Source organism: Artemia franciscana, chromosome 10 (assembly GCF_032884065.1).
Source record: "Artemia franciscana chromosome 10, ASM3288406v1, whole genome shotgun sequence".
Classification (NCBI taxonomy): domain Eukaryota; kingdom Metazoa; phylum Arthropoda; class Branchiopoda; order Anostraca; family Artemiidae; genus Artemia; species Artemia franciscana.
Window position 1 is genome coordinate 4722316 of NC_088872.1, and position 21701 is coordinate 4744016.

The 21701-nt window shown below is 34.4% G+C and overlaps 1 protein-coding gene across 2 annotated transcripts in view; it reads right to left on the reverse strand.

The window, feature by feature from the left end:
- Positions 1-448: 448 nt before the first annotated feature.
- The window catches only part of LOC136031683 (uncharacterized), a 72988-nt gene continuing 51735 nt past the window's right edge, over positions 449-21701 (reverse strand). For both annotated transcript variants that reach the window (XM_065711362.1, XM_065711363.1), the window contains exons 3-4: positions 5033-5099; positions 449-835 (exon numbers count right to left, since the gene is read on the reverse strand). In XM_065711362.1, the coding sequence (XP_065567434.1) occupies positions 692-835; positions 5033-5099 (211 nt within the window). In that variant the 3' untranslated portion in view covers positions 449-691. The remainder of the gene's footprint in view (positions 836-5032; positions 5100-21701) is intronic.

The following is a 21701-nucleotide window of genomic DNA, read 5'->3' on the forward strand; positions in this document are numbered from 1 at the left end:
ACATCTTATTTCAGATCTACTTTACAATTCTTTTCTTAATCCCTGCACTTAATTTTGGATATTATTTAATACTTGATAAAATCGGATGGACAGCTTTTGTGGGATTTTTAGTTGCTTTGTGTATGCTTAAAGAATGTAAATAATGTAATATAACTGATGTTCGCCTACTTTGGTCACTGATTTTTTTTTGTAATGTAGCTGATATTCACCTATTTTGGATTCAACTTGGAGAAAACAAGAATAGGATGGCTTTTAGGGAGGGGACCCATTTTCATAATAAATAGAAAAAGGGTTACTAACTTCTACTTTGTGACAGAACACAGAAAGGGGTGAAAATGTTCCCATATGTAAATGTCAGACTGGGTGCACATGTGGCTACCAAAATTTGTCCTTACCCTAAACCATAACTATCTACAACTATAAATGATCTAAATTTAAAAACAAACTATTACCATTATTAACATTTATTTATACAAATCAAAGAGCCCTGAGACAAAATACAAGACTAATCATTTTCATAACTCACACTACAATACGTAAATAACCCTTTTGTCCGTTGGGTCATAAATCAGGTACTTCAACAGCAACATTAATCATGTCGCTTGAAAAATATATCTTTATTATACTTATTTGTATGGCACCGAAATTTCAACTAAATATCAATTGATACGCCAGCAAATGGTTCTTTTAATCAATAGACAACGATCCGTTTTAATTCATCTCTTGCTCGTTCAGTGAATATGCACAGGTCTTTATGCTCTGTCTCACCATGCAACTTCAAAGAGACTCGGTGTAATACAACTTCCATTTTAGAAAATCTGTGATCATCCCAAATCTAAAATAGAAAAAAAAGAAACAAAGGGACGAAAAAAAATGTTATTAATTTGACTTTTTATATTGAAGTCAATATTTTCCAGGGCATTTTTTTTTTTTTTTTAAAGTTTGATTGAACTTAGTATGTTTCTTAAACGCTTTTATGGAGAATCGGTGTAATACAACTTCCATTTTAGAAAATCTGTAATCATCCCAAATCTAAAATAGAAAAAAAAACAAAGGGACGAGAAAAAAAGTTGCGAATTTGACTTTTTAACATTGAAGTCAATATTCTCCTGGGTATTTTTTTTATGAGAGTTTGATTTAACTTAGTATGTTTCTTAAACGCTTTTATGAAAAATCAGTGCAATACAACCATTTTAGAACATTTGCGATCATCCCAATTCTGAAATGGAAAAAAAGAAATAAAGGGGCAAAAAAGTCTTGCAAATTTGTGTTTTTGACATTGAATTTAATATTCTCCAGGGCATTTTTATAACAGTTAAATTAACTTAGTACGTTAATTAAATTTTTTATTGACGCTCGGTGTAATGCAACTTCCATTTTAGAAAATTTATGATCATTGCAAATCTAAAATAGAAAAAAAACATGAGAAGAGGAAAGTTGAGAATTCACAATTTTAACATTTAATCCAATTTGATATTCTTAAGGGCATATTACATTTAGTTTGGTCCGTTTATTAGGTCATTTAATTGAACTTACAATTAATCCTGCCAACTATCACCCCGTATCTCTTTCATGACTGTTTAGTAAAATTTTTGAAAAAGATATGATTCCTTGAGTTCAGGAATTTATCAATTCTAAATATATTTTTTTTTCATCAAATTTACTTGAGTTTTAAGGCAAACCATTCAACTGAGCATGCTTGTTCAACTTTCTTGAATTTCCACATTCAGATCTCGACGGTGCTCTTTTTCTCGATGTACAAAAAGCATTCGATTTATCACAACACAAGATTTTTCTTCAGAAATCGTTCATATGGGTATGACAGTGAGTGCTCATTCTTGATTTCTTTTATATCTGTCTGGTCAGGTCATCTGTGTTGATCTGCTCTTTTAAACTCTGAAATAGAGTTTGGAGTTACACAAGGATCTGGCTTTAAGTCGATCCTCTTTTTTCTGTTAATAATCGTAATGAAACGGTTAAAAATAAAATATCTACGATTTTCTGTCGTCTTCGTCAACCAGCATCTGCCACTAGCTGTTGCATTTCTAGGAGCAATTTATATGATCATTTTGTACAGGCTGGCTCAGTCTTACGTTTTGTATTGTCCAGTTATTGGATGTCAACCTTTCCCTCAACATCGATGCCACTTTCAAAACTTTCTGATAAAGCAAGAGCTATTGTTCAGGAAACTAACCGTTCTCAAGTTAAGCTCTTACTTGATTTGAAATCTCTTCGCTTTTTGTTTGGTACTGCTTTCACTTTTTTACAGTTGCATCGCAACCTTTCAATTGACATATGTAATAATATGTTTTCCATTTTTGGTCCGTCGACTTCTCATCTCCACGCTTCCAGAAACTTACTGATTCCTCATACTCCATGATTGCGGTTTGACTTAAATCTCCTGATAGCTTGTAACATGATCTAGAACAAGCTTCCAGAGTCTGCACGAAGGTGCCACTCGTTTCGTATCTTCAATAAGAATGTTAGTAATCTTCCAGCCCATACTTGAGTTTTTTCTTTTTTTTCTGTTTTTTTTTCAGTTCCTCTGGATTTGATGTCTCTAGAGGGAATTCGGATGTTTATTTGAGCTGATTAAATTATTGACTAATACCCCCACCTAGCTCATGATTTTGAGGATTTTTTACGAGAGCTAAAGGATTATTTTCATATTTTGTTGGTATTTTTTCTTCTTTGTTCTTTCCTAGTCATGGAGCCTTACGAGAGAGACTATATTAAAGTGTATGTTTTGTTCTCGCAAATTTATCGATTGATAAAAAAAATTTAAAAGTCAGAACTTAGTCTGTTTATAAGATCTTATGTCAAATCCTCAGAAAGTTTCCAAAAACTCCAGAAAAGTCTAAAGAAAGTTTTCAAAAAGTCTTATAAAATTCCCAGTCGAACGCATCGTATATACCGTACACAAGTAGTATAGTTTTTTTTCTAGCTTAGGTGGCAAATCAACTAAAGAATTTTCTTCATGTAAGTACTGCTAGAAATCCAGGGTAAGCTTTTAGGTAGTATAAAATAAGTCTTCTTTCGTGGAACATAAGAGCTCCGAAGCATATTGGGCGAGAAACATAAATGCCAACCTCGAGACAAGAGTGTCGCCTATGATCCTGCTTAGGGTGGTGGTACCCTCCTTCTCGAGCACAAAGAGGCAAGGCAGTATTGTAAACATTTAATTTGACTTATAGTGGACGTCAATGAAGCTTAAAATGAGGCCGCCCTGGTTATCTTAGAGAAGTAGCAAATATTGCTGAGAAGGCTAAGAGTATCACTTGAAAAACAGAGACTACCCTAGGAATCCAAGATGAGGCAAAGGAATGGTAAATACAATTAAGGTACCTATAAAAATCCTTCCCAATGAAAGAGTTGAACACTCAATTGAAACTCGCAACCAAATCAGGATTAGCATGTCAAACAAAGTTCAAGCAACCAGGGGAACGACCCTGTACCTTAGATAACTTTTAAATGTCAGTTCTACTTTCAGAAATATTTTCCCTGCTTTCTGGTTGTGTGTATGAATAATGTGGTAAAATTAATGGTATCACAAGTAGTGTCCTATTCAAAGGTTAGGAAAAAGACACATACAAGCGAAAGTTTAATTCATATTTTAATGATGCTCATTAATTTATATTTAGGATGTCAAAAGGTTATAGCCCTTGAAGCATCCATTCCCTTGTCATAAAAACATGACGAAACAATTTTTTGCAAGTATCTGAAGAACGTTATTAGCCTCATTTACTTCCTAGCTAAGAGGCAGCTCCAGGAATTTAAACACTGTCAAAAATAACATAAATGCTTAAGCTATTCTTTTAAATGTAATTTATATATATATATATATATATATATATATATATATATATATATATATATATATATATATATATATATATATATATATATATATATATATATATATATATATATAGGGTTGGGAAGAGGGGTTGCAAAATTTTTATTTTATGCATCAAAATTTGTTAATGTCCATTTTGGTTTTTTTTTTAAGAGTAAAACAAAAATTCCCTGGAGGTTTCAAACCAGGTAACCTCCTCCCCCTGGATATAGTCTTGATAATATATATATATATATATATATATATATATATATATATATATATATATATATATATATATATATATATATATATATATATATATATATATATATATATGCTTAACCATAAGCTTCCCTTAACCTTAACTTCTGGGAAGCTTAACCATAAGCTTCCCAGCCTCCTTTAAGCTTCCCTTAACTTCCGAATTTCAGATGGTAAGAAAGGCGGGAAAACGCGCTAGTGAATAAAATCGTAATTAAAAAGAATGAATTCTAAAAATTTGTGATTCCAGTTATAATTGGCATAAAATGTTTTGCAAAAGTGCGCTATGTGGTGTAATTTGCATCACCTGAATCTAGCCTAATAAAAATAGTGATTGACATAGGTAGCTCTGTTTATTCTCAAAAATCCGAAATAAAACAAGTTAAGTCTCCTCTTGTTAATGTGAGTCCCATATTCAAGTGTACCAGACAGCACAGAGCCAATCCTTCATGAATGCCACTCGAAAGCGGCTTTAGCAAACTTGCCCCAAAAGTGATTTCTTTGGCCTTGCATATTCTTACAATACTTCTGTCTCAAAAACCGAATGAAGAATTTAAAGGATACACAAGAAAACATACTCATACCACTTTGTGCTGTAGTAGACATAAACCCTGTGCAAAGCACTGATCAAAGATAGTGAGCGCATGTAATCCCTTGTTTTGTCAAATAGAATATGTGGATAGTTTCCCTCTCCTTTAAGCCAAAAATTTTCCCTCACCCTAAAAATCACACCATGAAATTTTTAATTATTGAATTATTTATATAAAATAAAAATTTAATAAAAATTTAAAATTTAAATATTGAATTATAAATTTTAAATTTAAATAAATTTAATTTAAATTAATATTAAATTTAAATTTAAATAAAAATTTAAATATTGAATTATAATATTTAATTCACGCCATGATTAAGCTGACTGTTGAAGTTTCTTACCTTTTCATCAGCATGATTTGCATTTTCCGGGTCAGATCCTTCCGTCGTATGTACTCGTTTAACGAGCCTAGAAAATATACAGAAAATTAGGCTGAAACAATTAAAAACGGATAGGAAAATGAGAAAATTAGTTTTACTCGTTTTTGTGATTATTTTATGCTCGAAGTACCAAGGAAATCAAAATAAAACATCCTTTGCCCTTAGACTCTTGTTAGTTCCAATTATATCTGAGCTTTTCCCAGTTGGGTATTTGAGACAGAACTTAAAATCCAACTTTGAAGGGCAATATGTCTTTCACGCTCAAATGGTTTTTCTCCTGAATAGCCCTTCAATGCCCAAGAAGAATTGCCCAAATGGGAAAATGCTCTCTTGTAGATTTTACTTTCAAGTGACTTTTTTTTTTCCTCCTGCGTGTATTCTCTTCCTTGGTACTTAATCCACTTTAACATCATTTGTTGCACTATAGTATAAAACACGTTTTATGTGCATGGTACTAAAACCAGAAAAGTCGTTTCGAACAGGCTTAATCATAAAGATCAAATTTTTAGCACAAAATTCATGGGGAAGGGTATTTCTTTTGGAAAGGCTGTGGGGAGGGGGGTGTAAAAAAACTTGAGTAATATATCCAAAAATTGTTTATATGCGTTTTTGTTACATTTTTACGAATCGGGCAAGCATTTGGGGGATGGGGCTCAAAACCCCTGCCCCCTGGATATGGCCTTAGTTCCACTTAGCTAAGTCAAACAGGTTTTATTTTCACTGTCCTTCGCACTTTTAACTAAAATCGGTCTTTATTTAGCTAAAAACATTGCAATCTTACACGATACTTTCATCACTTTAACAATAGAAGCATTGGTGTCAATTTGCGAAATTTCAAGGGTGGAGGGGGGGGGATTTCAAAATGTATTTATCAAATCTATAGGGATTACTAAATTCGTCACTTTTTCAACTTTTCCCCAAAAAAAGGTATTATTCATTGGATTTTTCACCCAAAAAAGGCATTATCCACTTAAAATATCCCACAAAAAGTTTTTTTTTAATCTATATAAGGGGACACATGCAAGGTCGTATTCAGTATTTTTGTTAGGGTTGGGGGGGTGGAGTTATTGTTTTTTTCGTGGGGGGGTTACAAAAAAACTTTTAAAAATGTATCCAGAATTTCCTATGTTTTTTCCAGTCAGAAAAAATTCGAGGCGAAAGATATAAGCTGGTAACTCTTCTTCGTGGATATGGCCTTGAGCACATGCCCCTACCCTAATCGACGCCATTGTAGAAAAGTGCCCTCTTCATTTGCAGCCAGAATTACAGTTACAACTTCTGCTAACTAAGGAAGTTGTTGCGATACACGGATTACAAGTTACAATCCCTAATTTTTATGGCACTTGGTATTTACCGAGTGACATGCAGCGATCGCAATTTCTGTCGGTCTGTCTGTCCCGGTTTTGCTAGTCTGAGCACTTCCAGGTAAGCTAGGACGATGAAATTTGACAGGTGTATCAGGGACCAGATATGATTGAATTAGAAATAGTCATTTCCCCGATTCAACTATATGGAGGGGGAGAGTGGGGAGCCGTTAATTCGGAAAAATTAGAAAAAATGAGGTATTTTCAACTTACGAACGGGTAATCGGATCTAAATGAAATTTGATATTTAGAAGGATATCGTGTCCCAGAGCTCTCATTTCAAATCCTGACCAAATCCGGTGACATTGGGAGAAGCTGGAGGAGTAAACCAGAAATCTTGGAAAACACTTGGAGTGGAGAGACCGTGATGATACTTGGTGGGAAGAATAAACACAAGTCCTAGATACGTTATTGACATAATCAGACCGGATTGGCTCTCTTTGGGAGAGTTGGGGGGAGGGTAATTCGGAAAAAAAATAGAAAAAATGGGGTATTTTTAACTTACGAACAGATGATCAGATCTAAATGAAATTTGATATTTAGAAGGACTTCGTGTCTCAGAGCTGTTATTTTAAATCCCGATTGGATTTGATTACATCGGGGAAAGTTGATGGGGGAAACACGAAATCTTGCAAAACACTTAACAGTGCAGAGATCGGATGAAACTTGGCGGGAAAATAAGCACATATCCTAGATACGTTATTGACATAACCGGACTGGAGTTTTTGGGGCAATTGGGAGGATTTGCTAGTTTGGAAACTTCCAGATAAGCTAGGACTATGAAAGTTGGCAGATGTATAAGGGACCAGACCAGATTAAATTAGAAATATTCTCTTCCCGATTCGACCATCTGGGCGGGGGGGAGCGAGCGGACAAAATAGTTGAGAAGAATTTTATTTGCCGATGAAGCAAATGATTGTTCTTCTCAAGTATGGCTTGTGGTCTAGGGGTATGATTCTCGCTTAGGGTGCAAGAGGTTCCAGGTCCGAATCCTGGACCACCCCAATTTTTACATGGAGAAGATCCGAAACTAGATACGTGATCAATATAGCGATCGATGAAAGTTGGTAGGCGTATCAGGAACCCGACCAGATTAAATTAGAAATATTCGCTTCCCCGATTTGACCATCTGGGGGGAGTGCAAGGATGGTTAATTCGGAAAAATTAGAAAAAATGAAGTATTTTTAACTTACAAACAGGTTATCGGATCTTGATAAAATTTGATATTTGGGATGACCTCGTGTCTCAGAGCTCTTATTTTAAATTCCGACCGGATCTTGTGACATTATGGGGAGCTGGAGGGGGAACCAGAAATCTTCGAAAATGCTTAGAGTGGAGAAATCGTAATGAAACTTGGTGGGAAGAAGCTATTGGCTCTTCCAACCTCGTCACAAGTGCCATATGAGCTCTTGGCTCTTGTTGAGTAGCTATTTTCTAATATGAGTTCAATAAAGATACCCCTTGCTATTAACTGTATTTTTGTCGCAACCAATTCGTTTTGGCATTGAAATTCATTCATTGACGATAATCAAGACATAATGACAGTGGCTTGCACCTCAAGGCAGTTCTGTTTTATTTGATCAATAAGCACATGGGAAATGGTTTGATGGTAATTTATGCTATCAGAGGGGACAGGAAATTGCCAATCGAAATTTCCTTTTTCAGGTAGATTAGGTGGCTTGTAGGCAGGGTTGCCGGTCGATGGAAAAAAAACTACTAGATTTTAGTGATTTTGTAGTTGGTTTACTGATTTCCTTCAATAATCTAGCGATTTATGTGCTGATCTAGTGATTTTTAACTTTAAACAATATAAAAAATTAATTGGGGCTGAAGTTGGGAGGAAATATAGAGCCTATCGATAGTATTGAACCGATCGAGTCTTTCAGTTTCCAATTGATAGCATTTTGGCCCTAATTGGGCTATTTTGTTCAATAATGCCAGAAACCGGAACTTTTCTGTAGCACAATTTCATTTGTTCCTTGAAAAGGACACTGAAAATTTAGATTTTAGTTTAACCTTTTTATTATTTGTTTAATGACAGTCAAGGAAGAAAATTGTTATCTACTTAAGTATGTGGTCAATTGTCCTCTTTACTCAAACATTAAAGGAGATTACTTCAAAAAATCGTCCGGCCGAAGTTCTTTTTAGTGTTATCAAAGATGTACGAAGAATTGACACAGGTAATCCTTTTATGTGTTTTGATTTATCCTGTCTCAACATTTTGCCTTTACAATAATAAAAAGTGAAAAAAGGTAAGAAATACAGTTCCAAATCACAAAGAAATATAGAAAGGAGAAATTATCCTCAGGAAATAAGTCCCCAAGCAATATTTCACTACGAAAAAACATTCATTGGCAGCGTTGAGTGTATATTCAACCTCATCGCCCTCTGCCATATGTGTGTGGTACTTGAATAATATGCCCCCTACTCCTCAAGTTGCTCATGCATTGGCACACTGTAAACCGGTTTCTTTCGCTAGTTTCTTTCAACTTAGTATGAAAAAAGACAAAGGAAAGTGACAGAATAGATGGGAAATATATAATTTGGGCTATAGATTTGCACAGTTTTAAAAGTATTTGGACAGTGTGAAATAAGAAAACAACTCTTAATTCATAATATCAGAATAATTGCAGCTTATACATTTTGCATACAGACCAGCTGTACTTCACCCTTACCCCCACCCCCTAATGTGCAAACGTATAGCTCAAATTTGTTTATAAAGTGTTATTTTTCTATCATGATTAGGCATATTTTATTAGGATTAACCTAACTTCACATCTTGAGCGTTAGGGAATATATTATACAAGTACCGTGTGTCTCTATCAAGAAAATTTGGCTCGAAATAAGGTAGTGGTAATGGAGGGCTAGTCCACTTCCACCACCGGGTGTATATTTCAGAGTGCCACGCATACCACACGGCCAATACGTGTAACGCAAAGTTCCGCAACGCCTGGCACAGTTTTCCCACGCTTGACAAGCATCATCAAATTTACATAATTTCAGAAAGTGTGCAATCCCTTGTTGAAAATGAACTCTTGTTGAAAATGTATTGACGATAAATAGATATTAATAAAAACACTGCTATTTTCTATTCCGGCGAACATTTTTTCAGTAACTTAGTTGTGGCTTAAGACACGCTAAAAATTCCAATGTCATTGTTCCTTTCTCATGGTTGTCGAGTTAATGGGAATCATAAGCCTGCATATTGATAATTAAATGGCAACTCCGAAAATAGGTATGTAGGACGAAGTCATTGTTGCGTAGAAAGTTATTCGTTTACTTTATGGGCATCGTAGCAACCATTTTAGACTTAGTTTCCCGAAGGTAAATTTGATGTAACTTCCACTGGTTGGCCATAATTCTATTTTAGAGTTGGCCAGCTCTTTCCAGGAAAAGCGGGGCCCGGCACACAAAATCATGGCTATCGAAAATCAGCTTCAAAAAAATGCTCACTGCAAAAACTCGTCCCAGGTCAATGCAGCACCGAACCATCTTAACTTCTTGAGTGTATTTACCTCAAGGGTCTCAATACCTTAAAGCCGTCACCATTGCGTGTTCATGAAACTGTCGGTTATGAACAGACACGCACCTCTTCTTCGTATATTTTTCTCTCTTATATCTTTATATAGTCCAATTAGATAGTCAAATTTATTATATTTTCAATGCCAATGTTTCGGCTTTTTTTAATGTTAGCCCTCGAAACGCCTCCCTCAAACCCATAAAAATGTTTCAGCACATTTAGCTGATTTTCGATTCCAAATAATAATTTTACATCATCGAGAATCAAGCAATTTGTGGTAATGAACTTTAAGTAAAGAGCGACTCAGTCAAATAATAACCAAAACTTGAAAAAAAAGGAATTTTGATGCCAATTAATATATATAAGTAGATTAAGCCTTTTATTTTGATAAAACAGAAAAAAGGTTTCTTCAACTACAAGTAATAAGTAACAGTAAAACTTAAAACGAACAGAAGCTATTACTCATATGAGGGACCTGCTTCTTCCTCAGCTTTTGTTCTTTGCGCCAAAGTGTTAAAATTCATTAAAAATAATTCTCGTTCAAACTCTAAGCCCTTTCTATTTCAGGAGTGCTTCTTACAGAATTGATACAAAAAGTCTAGCTTTGACGTAAAGAGCGAGGAATGACGAAGAGGGAGCACCCCTCATACACAGAAAGGTTTAATATTGCTCCTTACTTTCAATTGGAAAAAAACTTGTTTTTTTTTAATGTTTAATTTCTGCCCGTCTTTAAAATTATGCCAGACAATCCGCCTCCCCCAACTGAATTCCCCCGGAAGCTTTCCTCCCTTTGGAAAATCCCTTTCCCACCCAGAATTTCCCCATGGGGAAATGAGACCAACCAAGTAAATATTTATAAATTCAACATTTCCTTCGCAATTTAGCTGACACAGAAGACTGCCACCTTCGTTAGAAATTTATTTTACATTTAGGCAAGATTAAAGAAGAAAAAATTTACATCAAGACTTGGAATGAACTTTGTCATTGAACTCTCTCTGAAAAAAAAGTAGTGACGGAAGTTCATTATTTTGCAAATAACCCGAAAGTTAATTATTTTTTTGGATAAATATGTTAGTTTCAAGTATAATACTTCAGTATTTCTGACGATCGCTGCATATGTGATGGAAATATTTAGACTTTTATACCTGTTTTCGCTGTCTAAATAAATGGATTTATTCCCATTTGAACGTTTATTTTGTAAGATTTCACTTTCGTAAAACACGGATTTTTAAAGGTTATCAAAAGTCAGGGCCCTCTAGAAGGAGTGGTGCTGGGTACTACTAAATACCCTCCCGGGACATACTTTAGTCTGTAGACCCATCCCTGAAAGTTTTATTTTCCTAACCTAACCCCTTTCCAAGATAGCAAAAACTAGCTAACCTAGAATTTTACAATATTACATTTTTATCATACTCAGGTATATTTCGTTAGGATTGAGCGTCAGAGAAGCATATTAGAAGAACATTAGGCAGGATGTTTACCATACAAGTACAGAATTTTGTTTTTGTATTTAATAACAGTTAAAGGCCAACAGGCGGAAGGGAATATATAGGTAAAAATTGAAAAGTGACTTGAAAAGTGAAAGGGAAACAACTTCCTTTTTGAACCAACTTTGACATCTTATTTGCCAAAAAGTTACCTGACTGCGAAAGCCAGACTGACTTTTTTACGTATTAAATATAAAAACAAGTTTTTTTTAACTGGAAGTGAGGAGCGACTTTAAAACTTAAAACGAACAGAAATTATTCTGCATATGAAAAGGGCTGTCCCCTCCTCAATGCCCCGCTCTTTACGCTAAAGCTTGGCACTTTCTCACACCTCTACTTTATAAAACAATAAAAAAAATTAGTGTAAAGAGCGGGGCGTTGAGGATGGGAGAGAAAAAATCCCCCCTGAAAACGTCTGTATGCTTAACAATAACAAAAACAATGGGCAAAGTCCGTAACTTGCAGCCCTTATCCTGGGGACTCTGGGGGATCAAGTCGTCCTCAAAGACTATTAAGTATTTTGACTATGTTGAACAAAATGGCTATCTCGGTGACTTTTTGATCCGGTGACTTCGGGAAAAAATGAGCGAGGTAGGGAGCCTATTTACCCTTCAATTTTTTTGTTCACTTGAAAAATGCACTAGAACTTTTAATTTCCGTTGGAATGAGCCCTCTCGTGAAATTCTAGGACCACTGCGTCGATACGATCACCCCTGGGGAAAAGTAACACAAAACAAATAAACATGCATCCGTGATCTTTCTTTCGTGATCTTTTCAAAAAATACAAAATTCCACATTTCCGCAGATAGGAGCTTGAAACCTCTACAGTGGGGTTCTCTGATACGCTAAATCTGATGGTGCAATTTTCATTAAAATTCTATGACTTTTATGGGGTGTTTCTGCCTTATTTCAAAAGTAAGGCTAAACTTGATGAAACTTATATATTTAAAATCAACATAAAAATAAGGTTCTTTTGATATATCTATTGGTATCAAAATTCCGATTTTAGAGTTTCGTTTACTATTGAGCCGGGTCGCTACTTACTTACATTTCGTTACCATGCATTGTTTGAAACTTTTTTAGAGTGTAAATAAATTTCAAGTTTTTTGGAATGCAGTTCCTGTGTTTCTCCCCTCGAGTGTACAAGGATGCCCTAGATACTCCCCTTAAGATCAATTGAAACTAGTACCCTACAAAAACTTAAAGGTAATTCGGATTTTTTTACGCGTGTCCTTAGTCTGACCGTAAAGCGGTTTACACCATAAGATGGCACCGGTATAATATGCAAATGTTAACTTCTTGCCTGTGTCTCTCCAAGTAAAGACCAAATGTCAAGAGAAAAATACGTTTAGACCCCACAAGGTAACAGCCAACTATAAAAGCGTAACGTAATACGTACTTAATAACTAAAAACATTTACCAAAATCCGAGAAAATTGAACATGGCTAAAAAGCCCTTTGTTGAAACAAAAATCACTGGAAATAGGAACAGATCACTACTAGTGACACTTGAACAAATGACCAGATTTACAAAAAAGTATCATCGTTTGTGTCAACTATATTTTGAAACTAGATCAAAAGTCATGCCAATAAAGCGTGATTAGGGTGAGTATGAATAAACACGAGTCTTAAGTCACTTGAACCTTGCTAATTCATTTCCCATATCAGCATGGAAAATTAAGACTTACAAGTCAATTATAGCAATAGCTATGCCTTATTTATTACAATTATTCAGTAAAGATCCATGGGGTAATTAATCAATATTATTATTCAGTTATATTTATTATTTGTTCAATTAAATTTATTATATTTATTCAATTATATTATTATAATTATTCAATAAAGATCCGTGATTAATGAAATAGTTTTATAAAGAGAGAGAAAAATCAATTTAAGGCACCATTTTAGACTGAACACTCATTTGCATGAGGCAAAATTTCCAAATGTTTTAATTTTTGGCTTGATTAAAATTAAAAATGATACTTTTCAAGTAATTCTTAATTTACTCTATGACAGATACCAATTTGGAACCCGTTGGGTAGACATTCTCAAAGCATTACAATATTTAAGCTATATATAGTTATTATTCATAACAAACATAAAAGTAGAGCCATTATTTTTCAAAATATGTACAATTTCTTAAAAACCCTCATCACTCCACACACATAAGAATTTACTCAACGATACCAGCGTTAAAACACGTAACCACGCAGCATGGTATGATTACAGACCATTGGTGACTTCACAATTTTTTTTTTGTAAAGCCAACAATGATCGGAGAGTCATGAAAAAGATATTTATTATGCCACAGTTTTTATAATAATTAATTTATTTCTCTTGGAAAAACAAACACTACTCACCAAGTACAAGGGGAATGACCTTCGCTCGGTGAAAAGAAAGGCCATTGTAATTTAAGACAGTTAGAATTGTCCTCAAAACAATCTAATTTGTGAATTATCTTGAATATGGAGTTGTTGTATGCAGATTCGATTATTTCAGGTCCGAACGTTTCATAATTGTAATGTCGCTATTCACTCACTCATGCAACAAACCGTCAACCTTCAGATTTCCGGTTATTTCCGGGGGTTAAGTCTCTAAGTTCGGTCAGCACACGAATTGCGAAAAATATGTTAAGATAGCTGGAGGAGATGCACACTTTCCCGAAGTCATGATTTTCTCCAATTTGTTAAGGGTCCTCAAAACAATCTAATTTGTGAATTATCTTGAATATGGAGTTGTTGTATGCAGATTCGATTATTTCAGGTCCGAACGTTTTAATAATTGTAATGTCGCTAATCACTCACTCATGCAACAAACCGTCAACCTTCAGATTTCCGGTTATTTCCGGGGGTTAAGTCTCTAAGTTCGGTCAGCACACGAATTGCGAAAAATATGTTAAGATAGCTGGAGGAGATGCGCAGTTTCCCGAAGTCATGATTTTCTCCAATTTGTTAAGGGAGATACAATAAAAGGTTTTTTAATAACCAAGACAACAGTATAAATTTAGTTTTTCCACTTTTTCAGTGAAAATGCCAAAAAGTATTTTTTTTTCCAGTCTAGGGGAAGGGATATAATTCATCTCATGCCATCCTGATTTGTGCTCCTGGAGAATAGACCATATAGTAGAAAAGATGTAACTTTGAATTGTCTGAAGAACCCAGTAAGATAGGATAAAACAGACTAAATCAATAGAGCATACTTGCTGTGTAGGCCTTAAATTTAAGTCTTACAAAGAGTTTCACGTAGCCTTTTTTGAATTGCAGCAGCAAATTTACTCCAAGCAAGGTAAGTTTAATCAAACTGACCATAACAGAAAAAAACAAATTTAAAGGAATAGCATGAACCACACATGAAAACATGGTTTTACAGTCACTGTGGCTTTCATACCCGAAGATGCTGAAGATTTGTTGTCAATAGTCACACTGTGAATTTTGACGCTTAATTACAGTCTTAAACCACTTATCCAATGCAAATGGGGAGATTTGATGGTAGCAGAGCAGCAGGATGTAGATACAATTGGCGATTCCTTGTCGATGTGTCTGTGCCTCTAGAACCAGAGGAGCAGGAATATACTGAAGCACCAAGTGCAACAGTACATGAAGCAGCAGACAAGCTTACCTCAACGACGGTTATAAAATGATATATGGCACGCAGCCTACCTTAAGAGAGGACGTGACCAAAATTCCCAGAATCGTCGTACGAGGTAGCAAACCAGTTCATAGATAGTCCTCAGCATGTTCGACACTTTAAATTCCCAGTTTAAAAACCAGACACTTAACAAAAAAGAATTCATAAATAAAGCCTTGACTGAATGTCCATTCAGACATTGTGACATTTCAGATGATGTGCTTAAAACATAGTTTGCATAAAGTATGCTGAATACTAAAGTGGAATTTCTGAGGAAACAGTTGAACCTGCATTTTGATTGTTCACAATATGTTAAGCGAGAGGGTTTGGCTGGAAAAACTTTTATAAAGTATACAGGATATGGTTTGAGGGTACTTCTATGATATACCCCAACTTAATATTCGGTATTTGTATGATACACCCCCTACTGCTCAAGAAATGAAGTTAGGTTAATCCTACTAAAATATACCTCAATGGATAAAAATATAATACTTTTGAAACAAATTTGGGCTGTATAGTTGCACATTAGGGGGTGGGGGTAAAACATAGCGGGTCTGCATGCAAAATGTGTTAGCTACAATTATTCTCCTTGTCTTTTATCACGTTAAGCTGAGAGAAACCGGTTTACAGTGCGTCAATGCATGAGCGATAGGGGGTACATCATACAAGTGTGTAATATTCTTCATCTAAGAATAATCTGCTTCTCTGATGCTCAACCCTAATGAAATATGCCTAATTTTGATAAAAATGTAGTACTTTAGAATCGAAATTTGGGCCATATAGTACGGTTATTCTGCATATTATGAAGTGAGAATTATTTTCCAAATTCACACTGTCCAAATACCTTTCCCCCACCCTAATGTGCAAATATATATCCCAAAGTATATACTTTTCATCTATTCTGTCACTTCTCTTTGTCTTGTCTCATGCTAAGATAAAAGAAACCGAACGAGAAAAAAAAAAACGGTTCTACAATGTGTCAAAGGATGAAAAATTTGAGTGGTCGGGGCTATCTGGGCTGCAGTGGTAACTAGCAAACTAGTAAGAGACGATCGAGACAATATTGACAAAGAGCATGCTTGCGAGGGTGAAATTATAATGAAATTATAAATTATAATATAAGGGGGCTTATATTAAAATATATAAACATATATATATATATATATATATATATATATATATATATATATATATATATATATATATATATATATATATATATATATATATATATATATATATATATATATATATATATATATATATATATATACATATATAGAAATTAAAAAAATTTAAAAATTTTCTAAGATTTCTGGGAAAGTATGTGTAGGCTTTTAGTTTTCTATCATTTAATCTGATCTCTTATCCAAGCCTCACAAGTTATTGCAAGACAAGCCAAATAATTCCAATAGTTTGGCCACACAGAGTAAAAACAGTTATAATCAGCGAGATAGGGTGATCCTTTAAGGTATCGAATCCTCTTAAACCGTAGTTACTAAACTTTTTCACCGCTCTTTACGCTAAAGTTTGACTTTTTTCAATGCCCCGCTCTTTATGCTAAAGTTTGACTTTTTTCAATGCCCCGCTCTTTACGCTAAAGTTTGACTTTCTTCAATGCCCCGATCTTTCCGCTTTTTCTCACAACTCTTTTAAAACAATAAAACATAATACTTTTTAAAACAATAAAATACTTTAGCGGAAAGAGTGGGGCATTGAGGAGGGGGTAGCCCTTTCATATACGGAATAATTTCTGTTCGTATTAAGTTCTAATGTCGCTCCTTACTTTCAGTTAAAAAAACTTGTTTTTTTTTTTATTTAATTGAAGAAACAGTAGAACATGTATTATTTGAAAGTCTAATGCATGGGTGTCTTAGGTTGAATCTAAGTTTAAATCTGAGTTACTATTATTATGATATCCCTTGTTCATTAAGTACTATATGGCATAATAGAGACATTTGAAATTTGCTTATAGTTATATTTTGCAAACTATGCGTTTTAACGTTTAATTGTTTATTCAATTTAACTGATAAATGGCGTATTTAGTTGTCCATTATTTTTTTAATTCAATTTTCTTTTTCTCATTCATTTTGTTTATCTTGGTAGTTTGTATTGATTTATTTTAGGGAAATACTTCTTTTGTCAGTTTAATTGCACAATAAATTTATTCATAAATGGTTTGAATGTTTTTACAAACGAAGAAATAAAAACAAGGGTGAAAATTAGGTATTGATGTTGGCGGTTTTCGGTGTTGCCAAATCCGGTGTAGGTGACGTAGGATCATTTTACAAGCATTAGTCTTGGTTTTCCGAGAAACAGTCGAACTGCCAGTGACTATATATATATATATATATATATATATATATATATATATATATATATATATATATATATATATATACATATATATATATATATATATATATATATATATATATATATATATATATATAAGTAAATAGAAGAAAAAATGTGGTATTCATGCACTATATCATTTCATTGCCAGGGTCTATTAAATCATTTAAAACTTTGTTAGAAAAGTGATTCCCTCTTAGTAAAAGACATTTTTTATAAAAGATACAAATATATATATATATATATATATATATATATATATATATATATATATATATATATATATATATATATATATATATATATTTGCTAGGGCAATTTTTTATTTTCTTATGATCTTTTTATTGTAACTTTGATATTACATTAAACTGCTAATGCCTGTTATGACATGTTTTTATAATTTTCATTTACTTATTTCATTTATCATGCTCAAGCTCATATTTAAGCTCAGAGCCCCCCTCAGTATTTAAGCTCAGAGCCTCCCTCCTCTGTGTATCATTCTGATTGCATATATCTTCCTTTTTTTTCACACTCCTTAACAAAAATGGGCAATTAAGTCTATTTTTCACGCAAGTTCTTAGGCATTTATTTTAGGGAAAGAAACATAAATTTGAAACAAAAATAACCGAGGCCAATTATTTTAGAAATACTCTAGGCTGGTATATTTTTGAAATCTCATCTGAAAAATAACATAAGTTATCAAATCTAATTTTCTGCCATCTTTTGTAAGGAATAACAGCTAAATCGAAAGAAAAAGGTATTTTTAACTATTTGTAAACAGTAGTTAACTTTAAAAACTGTTTGACTTGAAAGATGATTTAACTGTAGAAAAAACTAATTATATTTAAAAAAGACTATAAGTAAACAACAACAGAAAACCCATTTTTTAATCATGAAAACTATTTTATTTTGGCGGAACGTAGGCTAATTTGTTCATAAGATCTGAAGAAAGTAAAGAGAGTAAAGAAAGTTCACTTTCTAAAGAAAGTGAAGAAAGTAAAGTAGTAGAAAGTAAAGCCAATTAAGCTTAAAATATTTACAGAAGATAGATAATTACTTATAGGTATTGCCATACATTTAAGACGATTGGTGTAAAATTAAACGTAGAAACAATGAATGATACTGGCTGATTTTGGAAAATATGACGCATTTGATTTCATTGTTGTATATAGTCATATAGCTCCAGTGACGGTTCTGGCCTCCCTTGTGTCCGGGTTAAAATCTTCCTTAGCACCCCTCCCTTTATCCCAAAAGTTTTCAGGTTAAATTCTTACAAAATTCTCGTTTACTCACAAAATTCGAATACAAAATATTAAAAAGAAATCCTCAAACTAACTAAATTCGGTCCATTTACTTGGATTTTCGAGGAATGGTGATGAAGATATGGAGAAAATGAGAACTTCAAATTCAATTTCCTTCTTGCCGCCAAGTGTGCCTTCTACTTTATTTTAGTAAAAAAAAATTAACTTTATAAAATAATTAGAACCTTTAGATTACTTATTTGAAATTTGGCACCCCTAAAATTTGTGCACCCAGGGCAAGTGCCCCTTCTGCTTTTTTCCTCTCATACCTAAAGCTAATCGACCAAGCATCTAACGAAGTCCGCTTAATCATTTGGTGAGGGATAATTTGTTGTTTTTTTTTCTTAGTTGCCAAGGAACTTAGTTTATACCTGACGGAAAGTGAAAAGCCATTAGCTGATGCTTAGTATTTTCGGGTCTATTTTTGTTCATTTACGGTTAAAATCGATGGGGGTGAATTAGGGAGATTGAAGGACAAAGGAAACATCTTGTATCTATTATGATAATTGTATTGTTCAGAAAAAAGAGAACTTAATTGTAGAAATGTTGTGACTCAAAAACTGCTCGTTCTTTCTATTGGCTTAAAATTTCATACAATAGAGCCAATCCGATTTTTCGTTCTCTTTACTCGCTCAACAGTTCATATATCAACAAGAGCTAAGAACTCATATGGCACTTGTGACGAGGCAAGAAGAGCTAAGAGCCAAGAGCTCGTATGGTATGAGCTCTAACAAAATTCTAAGAATCAACAGATTGATTTAAAAGGAAAATTAGAGGCTTAATGCCGGTCGTGAAAATAAGAGCTCTGAGTCACGATTTCCTTCTAAAATATCAAAATTCATTAAGATCCGATCACCCACACGTAAGTTATAAATACTTCATTTTTTCTAATTTTTCATCTCCCTTTAACCCCTCCCCCCAACTCCCCCAAAGAGATCGAATCCAGTACGGTTACGTCAATAACGTATCTACGACATTTGCTTATTCCATCCACCAAGCTTCATCCCGATTCCTCAACTCTAAGCGTTTTCCAAGATTTCCGATTTCCCCCTCCAACTCCCCCAATGTCAACAGATCTGGTCGGGATTTGAAATAAGAGCTCTGAGACAAGAATTCTTTCTAGATATCAAATTCCATTAAGATCCGGTCTCCCTTTCTTAAGTTAAAAATACCTGAATTTTTCTAGTTTTCCAAATTAACACCCCCAGCTCCTCCAAAGAGAACGTATCCGTTCCAATTATATCAATCACGTATCTGGAACTCGTGCTCATTCTTCCTATCAAGTTTCATTGCTCATTGCTCATTGCTGGAACTCGTGCTCATTCTTCCTATCAAGTTTCATCCCGATCTCTTCACTCTAAGCGTTTTCAAAGATTTCTGTTTCCCTCCTCCAACCCCCTATGTCCCCGGATTCAATTCAAGTCGAAAATGAAGCATCTGAGTCATTAGGATCCTTCTATATATCAAGTTTCATTAAGATCCGATCACTTACTCGTAAGATAACGAGTAAATACCCCAATTTTCAAGATTTCCAAGAATTCCGGTTTCCCCCTCCAACTCTCCCCAATGTCACAGGATCTGATCGGAATTTAAAATAAGAGCTTTAAAGCACAAGATCCTTCAAAATATCAAATTTCATTAAGATCTGATCACCCGTTCGTAAGTTAAAAATACCTCATTTTTCCGAATTACTCCCCCCCCCCACTCCACCAAAGAGAACGGATCCGGTCCAGTTATGTCAGTCAAGTATCTTAGACTTGTTTTATTCTTCCCATCCAGTTTCATCCTGATATCTCCGCTTTAAGTATTTTCTAAGGTTTCCGCCCCCCCCCAACTGCCCCCAACAATTGAGATTTAAAATAACCAGATCTGAGTTACGAGGTCCTTCTAAATATGAAGTTTCATGAAGATCCGATCGCTCCTTAGTAAGTTAAAAATAAGTCATTTTTTCTAATTTTTTAGAATTGAACCTCCCCCCTCCCCAATAGAGCGGATCCGTACCAATTATGTCAACCCCGTATCTAAGAATTCTGCTTATTTTTCCCACCAAGCTTCATCCCGATCCCTCCACTCGAAGCGGGTTTCATGATTTTAGGTTCCCCCCTCCACACTCCCCCGATGTCATCAGATCTGGTCAGGATTTAAAATGAGAGCTTTCAGACACGATATCCTTCTAAATATCAAATTTCATTGAGACCCGATCACCCTTTCGTAAGTTAAAGATACCTCATTTTTTTAATTTTTCAGAATTAACCCCCCCCCCAACAACCTCAAAGAGAGTGGATCCGTTCTGGCTATATCAATCATGTATCTAGGACTTGTGCTTATTTTTCCCACCACGTTTCGTCCCGATCCCTCCACTTTAAGTATTTTCCAAGATTTTAGGTTTCCCCCTCCCAACCCCCCCCCCCCACCAATGTCACCAGATTCTGTCGGGATTTGAAATAAGAGCCCTGAGACACGATATCCTTCCAAACATCAAATTTCATTAAGATCTGATCCACCGTTCATAAGTTAAAATACTTCATTTTTTCTATTTTTTTGTATTAACCGGCCCCCCATTCCCCCCAGATGGTCAAATCGGGAAAATGACTATTTCTAATTTAATCTGGTCCGGTCCCTGATACGCCTGCCAAATTTCATCGTCCTAGCTTACCTGGAAGTGCCTAAAGTAGCAAAACCGGGACCGACAGACAGACAGACAGACCGACAGAATTTGCGATGGCTATGTGTCACTTGGTTAATACCAAATGCCATAAAAACAGGTAAAAAGGCATGGTCATTTTGCTCCCGTGGATGACGCGCGGTTAAGAAATAATAAGACTGGTTAGCAAAAGCCGACAAAACGTCATAAAAATATAACTTCATAATCATCATAAACATTATTAAAATCAACCGAACTTTCTGACAGAGAATTATAGGACATTAATCTAAATTTTTTACTTTTTAAGTTGATTTTTAGTTGTTGAGGGCTCTG